At 46.8% G+C, this 7,663-nt stretch overlaps 2 protein-coding genes and 1 pseudogene across 2 annotated transcripts; 1 reads left to right on the plus strand and 2 right to left on the minus strand.

Moving 5' to 3' along the window:
• Window positions 1-2,463: 2,463 nt before the first annotated feature.
• LOC123137708 (cyclin-dependent kinase G1-like) lies at window positions 2,464-3,112 on the plus strand (annotated as a pseudogene).
• A 58-nt stretch (window positions 3,113-3,170) lies between these two features.
• Window positions 3,171-5,476, minus strand: LOC123137707 (actin-depolymerizing factor 1). Its single transcript, XM_044557543.1, has 4 exons — window positions 5,254-5,476; window positions 4,814-5,097; window positions 4,447-4,712; window positions 3,171-3,641 (listed from the first exon to the last, which is right to left on the minus strand). The coding sequence occupies exons 1-4, from the start codon at window positions 5,276-5,278 to the stop codon at window positions 3,491-3,493; spliced, it is 726 nt and encodes a 241-aa protein (XP_044413478.1). The 5' UTR covers window positions 5,279-5,476; the 3' UTR covers window positions 3,171-3,490.
• LOC123137706 (pentatricopeptide repeat-containing protein At5g39350) lies at window positions 5,257-7,303 on the minus strand. Its single transcript, XM_044557542.1, has one exon. It carries the CDS (start codon window positions 7,258-7,260, stop codon window positions 5,257-5,259), a length of 2,004 nt encoding a protein of 667 aa, XP_044413477.1. The 5' UTR covers window positions 7,261-7,303.
• Between the last annotated feature and the right edge of the window lie 360 nt (window positions 7,304-7,663).

Below are 7,663 nucleotides of genomic sequence, written 5' to 3' on the forward strand. Positions count from 1 at the left end.
ACGTGCCCATTGGTTAGCCCACAAAAGTTTTTAGTTTCCACCGACAACGAGAGGCATTTGACCAAAGGTGGATTCATCTTGGCATGTGTGTTACGGTGTGGATCATGGTGAGATTCCATATCAAATTTTGGGAACGTGCGTAACATGAATCCCTCCCACCAGCTCGAAGTGAGGGGGCTACGCATCGTGAACCTCTATGTAGCACGTTTCCGGTTTGCAAAGCAATGTGCCATGTCATTGTTGTGCATTGGGTGCATGATCTCATGGTCTAAGAAACCGATACTTGTCATGAAGAAATCTATAACAAATAACTAAATGATCTGATGCTAAGCTTACGAATGGGTCTGTCCATCATATCATTCTTCTAATGATGTGATCCCATTATCAAATGACAACTCATGTCCATGGTTAGAAAACCATAACCATCTTTAATCAACAAGCTAGTCCGGTAGAGGCTTAATAGGGATACGGTGTAGTTTATGTATTCACACATGTATTTAAGTTTTTGGTCAATGCAATTATAGCATAAATAAAAAACATTTATCATGAACGGAATATATGATAATAATCATTTTATTACGTTAATGTTAACGCTCACATGTGTGGCACGAGGCAACATGGCCCAAACGCCTCCATTACCATCCATTTTGCCACGTCAAAACAGATGACATCAGTGGGATCTTTTTGGTTTTCGGCTTAAAAATATTTTATCTCCTAATTAAAATCCAATTAAAATTCATTTTCACCATTAAACCGGTCTCGACGAGATCTTCAAAACTAGATCCCATATTGATATGTTTCGATCAAAAAAAATTGGCCAAAAATTGCCATGATGTTTACGCAGTAGTTGCCGTAGTGTTTATAGTAAAGTTGCCATGACATGTTTTATCTATTTTTTTATTCTAGATTTAAAGCTATCGTTGTATTTTCAACTACTTTTTACGGCATTTTTTTGTAATTAACCACGAAAAATTTAATGCATGGATCATGGCAATTTTTAGTAATCCATCATGGCAAATTTAGTTTATAGATCATGGCAATTTTAGTTTATAGATTATGGCAATTCCAATACTTTGATCATGGAAATTATTTTTTGTATGAACCATGGAAAATTTAAGTAATTTACCATGACAATTTTAGTTTATGGTTTATGACAAGTCTAGTTTTCTATTTCCATATTTTATAATATGTCAAAATTTACTTTTTAAGGTAGAAGAAAAAATAGATAAAACATATCATGACAACTTCAGTGTAAACAACATGGCAATTCATGTGCAATAGACATGCCAACTTTTAACCGAAAAAGTCACTGAAACATATTGATATGAGATCTAGTTTCGAAGATCTCGTCGCGACGGATTTAATGGTGAAAACGGATCTTCAATCGGATTTTTCATTTAAAAGATAAAACATTTTAAAAACTGAAAATCTAAAAAGATTTCCACATCGATGACGTGACGCAATATATGTGTTGGGCATGTGGGCGGGTGTTGCTCGCACCATATGTGTGGGTGTTATCAGCGTCCTTTTATTATGGACGGTGATAACGCCCACCCGTGTGGTATATTAGACATCCACCCACACGTCATGTATGGTGTAAGCAGGAGGCAACCCACACGGGTCATATGTGGGCGAAATTAGAATTGCCCACACGTGTGGGCGCAGCTACTTCGTGCCACACGCCTAACAAATTACAACTCATTCTCATCCCGCGTGTGTGGCACGAAGCAAATCTGCCCACATGTCCTGACGCACTCGTGGGATGACACTTTAGTTTCCCCGGTGATAGCAACTTTAGTCACCCGAGATGGCAAAATGTAGTTGCCATGTCTAAGTAGCGACAGTTGCCACGTGTATTCGAACCATAGTTGCCATGTGTGATAAACTACTTGTCCTACATGGTCAAACAATAGTTGCCATGTATGATTAACTAGTTGCCATGTGTGATCCAACCATAGTTGTGATGTATGGTTAATCACAATTGCCATGTGTGTTTACCTAGTTTCCACATACGCATAATTGCAGTTGTCATCTAGCAACGAATCATAGTTGCCATCTGTGTTTACTTAGTTGCCATGTACGCACAACTGCAGCAGTTGCCATCTAACAACGTACGGGTGTCGTGTGGGCGAAGAGCAGTTCGCCCACACACGCGTGGAATAGGTGATGACTGTAGGCAAAAATTGGTTCGTCCACACGACGCAGCTGTCAACTGCGTGTTTGCGGATCGTGTGGGCGAACTCTCCAACACCAAAAAATCTAACATATTTCTTTAGGCTTCGTGCAAAACAGAATCAATGTGTATCAACGCGTGTGGGCGAAGTACAAATATGCGATAAATGTGGGCATTATCATTTGGGTTTATTATTAGCTCGGGGACATGTTTACAACAAACGCGGCGCGCGGCTCCCGGAGGCCACCGTACGGGCCTTTATGCGGCTGCTCCTGACGGGCGCCAAGGGGATGCAGGAGCGCCGCATCGTCCACCGCGCACATCAAGCCCGGCAATGTCCTCGTCTTGGAAGGCGGGGAAGTCCTGAAGATCTGCGACTTCGGATTGGCCATGTCGGAAAACCGAGCAGAGCAGCCGCCGCGCATGCAGGCCGGCACGAAGCTGTACCGCGCGCCGGAGATGCTCATGGGAGGGCGGACTACGACGCGCTCACGGACGCGTGGTCGCTGGCCGCGTTATGGCGGAGCTCGTCAGCGGCGACGTACTGCTGCGGCGCGTGGCACTGCCCCGAGGAGTTCGCCTATCTCTGGACTATCTTCGGGGTGTTCGGAACGACCAGACGACGCAACGTGGCCGGGACTCACCTCCCTGCCGCTCGCTGCCACGATGCCGCCGCTGAAACTGGGGCAGCGCAGCTGGCTGCGCAAGCTGATCCCGGAGGAGATGCTGTCCGAGGATGGATTCGAGGTCTTGAATCGTCTCTGTTCCAGCTTTTGTGGAACAATGTACAATTATTTGGGGGGAAATCAGTCTAATCTATGCTTGCCCAGAAACAATGTAGTACAGTTACTTGAAGGAACAAATTACGCATCTGTTGCAATCTGGGCATGTCTATTTGCACCCGAAAATATGATTTGTTGCGACGGCAAAGGTTCCTGATCAATATATAGACAGATCACAGTATCGGGAAGTACATGAACAAGAACAACAGATGAGATAAATAAATCTTCTTTTGTGAAAATCGGCGGTTACCTACGCCACATTAGGCTTCACACCAGGCATCAAATGCAAATATGTTCTAAGTTTACAGCAGTAGTCAGAGACTATGGCACCAAACACGGGGGATAACAAGAATGAAGACGGCATACAGTCTCATACAGAACACAACACTTTGCTTCCAGGAAAAGAATGACAGGGAAAATGGATGGGGAGGAACTGCAAGAACAGGAGCCGGTGCAGACCAAGGCCCTCCTCTGCTCCTGCTCCTGGGGTGGGTGTCGGTGTACGTAGTAAGTAGCTGGGCTTGGGTTTTCTTCTTCAGAGGGCTCGCCCCTTTACGATGTCCATGCTCATCTCGCTCGGGTCGGTTGCCTGTAGCTCCACCTGGATGCCGTCCAGCTCCCTCTTGAAGCGGTCCTTGGAGCTCGCGTACAGCATCTTGCTCCTCACCCTTGATGTGTCAGGAGCCCTGCGGAAGAAACAGCAGGATGCGCAAAACGCTGCTTCAGTTTTCGGCTGAAAGTAGCAGGAACCAGTTCTGTTTTGTCGTGCATTTACACGATCATGCTTAAGGATTTACGATATTGCAGACAATTCGTTATGTACAGACTCCGGAGCACTGAAACCAGGAAGCAGCTTGTTAGAAGAAACGGTCTATGTTCATGTAATTTGTGTACAGACCGTAACCGCTGATTTGTGTACAGTCTACAGACCGTAACCGCCGATTCATTATGTATAATACGGGGAAAAGATCAAGGCATGTCCTCCTTGGCGTTACGGTCTGTACACAAATTTGAATTCATAATTCTAATACCAAGTTCTTGAGATTCTAATATTAATTTCTTAAAATCCATGCTTCCTACGTTGGATTTCTGTTTCCATTTCTCATGTGGTAAATAAGCTAGTAAGTGTCCTCCCGGTTCCTTTGCAAGCTGATCTAACAAAATTACAGGCTTTGGACACCTGTGTAATATGAAACAAATCTGTAACTTTTTGTGGACAATGGAATAAATGTGCTAATTTGCTCCAGAAGTGGCAAAGGGTGTGTTCAATTATTGCTTGTAGAAAAAATGATCAAAAATAAAATTAAATATCGAAATGCATTGATCTAACATGCAGAGGTGATTTTATCAAACTGAATCCCATCCAAATTCATAAATTTGAACCAGCAACTGCCTTTCATAAGATTGAATCAGAACTACTATGAAAATGAAACACTCTATGATCATTTAAAAAAATAAACAAACAATATCTGTGATCCAAGCAGGTGTTACCAAGAGATGAAGAAGATCTTGCTCTTCTGGCAGTTCTCATCAGTGACGAAGTCAAAATCAAACACTGCGTAGCGGCACTCGTCAGCGGGCAAGCAGGCTGTGAAATCATCGTAGCTCTCGTTTTTTTCCCCAACCCTGTCCACCACCACCTGCTGCACCTTCTCATTGATCTTGAACACGATGAAGCGGAAGCTCCTCTTCGCTTTGAGTTCCTGGAACTTGAGTTTGCAGTCGTCGCAAACGGCCATTCCTGACGCGGAATTCGACTTGCAACAAGGAATCCCCATAACATGTTAACACATACCCCGTTATAAGGGAACGGTTCCTTGAACAGCATTGTGAAAGAATGAGATTGGGCCCTACTCACCATGGTTGATGCTTTCTCTTGTTTCCTTCCTTCCTTTCTCGGGTTGAGAAGCAAACAGGGGTGTGGCGAGGGGAAGAGGAAGGAAGGGAGGGGGGATGTGCAGCCGCAAGCGGGGGCAAGATTTGAAGGCCTGAAAGAGAGGAGAGCGGAGGCAAAATATAGGGAGGCCTGCTGTATGATGCCACCACGTCCGGGGAGGGGCTTTTGACCAAGCATGGCCCCTCCTTGGTGTGTGAGAACCAGAAACTTTTGTGTCCAACCAACATGCGCGCTACCACCCGTCCCTATAATAGACAGACCCTCCCTCAGAAAAATCGTTGCAGCATCAAAACAAGGGTAGATGGGATGGTGTGTATTTACTCTTAAAAAACACTTCCTTTTTATGGTGTCGTGTAAAGAAAAAATCGCTTTGATATATCTGACACGAGTGCAAGACTTACATTCTATAACATCGCTGTTCGGCATTGTTCAGACCATGCCTCGACCAAACTAGATCCCGGTTCTTTGATGAGGCCCTTTCTTCCCATCATTTTCCAGACATCCTGAACATCGTTCCATCTGTCAGCTGCAGCATATATGTTCCCAAGGAGCACATGATTCCCGGTGTTGTCCGGCTCAAGCTCAAATAAATGCTTCGCCGCAATCTCCCCAAACTCAACATTTTTGTGTAGAACACAAGCACCCAGCAGAACACCCCACACCGATGTACTCGGCTCGAATGGCATATCTTTGATGAGACAGTAGGCCTCCTTGATCCTCCCAGCACGCCCAACCATGTCGACCAGGGACAGGTAGTGCTCGATATTTGGCACCACGCCATGAATGCCACGCATGTCCTCAAATAGCTGAAGGCCTTTGTCTATCCAGCCTGCATGGCTGCAAGCGTACAGCAGGGAGGCGAAGGTCACGGTGTTCGGCTTCACCCCCAACTCCACCATCCGGTCATATAGCAGGATGGCAGTTCGGGCATGCCCGTGCATACCGTACCCAGAAAGGATGGTGGTCCAGGCAACAACATCCTTTTCAGGTAGCCCGTCGAAGAGTGTCCATGCCATGTCCAGGTCACCTGCCTTGGCATACACATCGACTAAACCAGTTCTGATCGCTGTGCTCCGAAGAAACCCAAGAGTTAGCAAGTAACAGTGGATGTTCTTTGCTTGTCTCAGGTCCGCAGATTCTGCATACGCCGGGAGGATGCTTGCAAGTGTTGCAGAGTCTGGGCGCACCGATTCTCCAATCATCCGCTTAAATAATTCTACAGCTTTCTTCTCCCGTTCACTGCGACTATAACCAGAGATAGCTGCATTCCATGTTTCTGTCCGCCATGAGCCATTTTTAAGTGTCAACTCCATCATCTTCACCTTATGGCACTTAGCGTAAGTGTCAATAAGTGCAGTCTCAACAACGATGTCTGATTCAAGCCCAAGTCTAATGCACATTGCGTGTATGCACTTGGCACGCCTCCATGATGGCAAGCTGGAACAAGCTGAGAGTAGATACGCCATGGTCACTCCATTCGGCCATGGTGCACCATCAGTCATGAGCATATCAAAACCAAGATTAAAGGCCTCGTCCACACGGTCATTCAGCACGTACGCACCAATCATCACTGTCCAAGAAACAACATTCTTGTCATATTTATGTCCATCGAAGACCCTGCGTGCATCCTCCAATCTCCCACACTTCCCATACATATCAATCAGCGCGTTCTTCACCGCTGCATAGTCCGCCAAGCCTCTTTCCTCAACCAATCGGTGCACAGCTCTTCCAATGCTCAAATTCTTGGCTCGCGCACAAGCTGGCAGTACAGACACAATTGTGGCACGGTCAATCCCGGCACCATCACCAACCATCTCGCCAAACACCTCCAACGCCCTTTCTGCACAGCCGTTCTTGACGCACCCAGCAATCACCGCATTCCAGGACACGACCGAACGGTTCTGCATCGCACCAAACACCACCTCCGCCTCGGCAACATCGCCGCAGCTCATGTACATGGATATCAACGCATTCTGCACGTACGCGTCTCCGCCAAAGCCGGCGGTGAGCGAGCGACAGTGCACAGCACGCCCGTGGCGGCCGAGGCGGAGGCCGGCGCAGGCCTTGGCGGCCAAGGGGAAGGTGAGGTGGTCGAAGCCGCGCATCCGCGAGTAAAGAGCGACGGCCTCCCTGTGGTGGCCAAGGCCGGTATAGGAGCGGAGGAGCGAGTTCGTTAAGGAGACCGGAGGTGGGTGGGGCATTTGCGCGAGCAGGTTGTGGGCGTCGGAGGGGCGGCCGCTAGCGCAGTGCAGCATGAAGAGGGGATGGATGCTGCTGTAGTGGAGGTGGCCGGACGTTAGGAGGAGAGCGTGGAGCTGGGCGGTGGTGTTGGGAGCGAGGGGGATCGCGTTCTTGGAGTGGAGGAGGACGAGGCATTGCCGCACGAGCGGGCCGGGTAGGAGTATCATTCAGGAACAGAGAGGGCGGCGTGTGCTTGGTGGGTCTTCGGTCTTTCTGTTTGAGTCTACTTGCAACTCAGTTGAACCGTTATAAACGCCAGTAAACATTGGTCCGAACACTTTATAGCTATCGAACAAGGCTCATCAAATTTGTTTGTATTGGTCCCGACGTCTAAATCCCATACATAGTCCTCTAGGGCAACTCTAATTAGGATCACCAAATTTATGGAACAAAATGTTTGCACCGTCATCCAATCAGTCACCAAATATCCGGGTCATATGAAAAGGACAAACAAAATTCAAACAAAGTTTGATACTCCCTCCGTCCCAAAATAAGTGTCTGAGGGAGTATATTATAACCATATGGACAAAATTCAAACAATTGAATTTAAACTAATCCTAACTAAAACTT

This window comes from Triticum aestivum, chromosome 6B (genome assembly GCF_018294505.1).
Source record: "Triticum aestivum cultivar Chinese Spring chromosome 6B, IWGSC CS RefSeq v2.1, whole genome shotgun sequence".
Lineage (NCBI taxonomy): Eukaryota > Viridiplantae > Streptophyta > Magnoliopsida > Poales > Poaceae > Triticum > Triticum aestivum.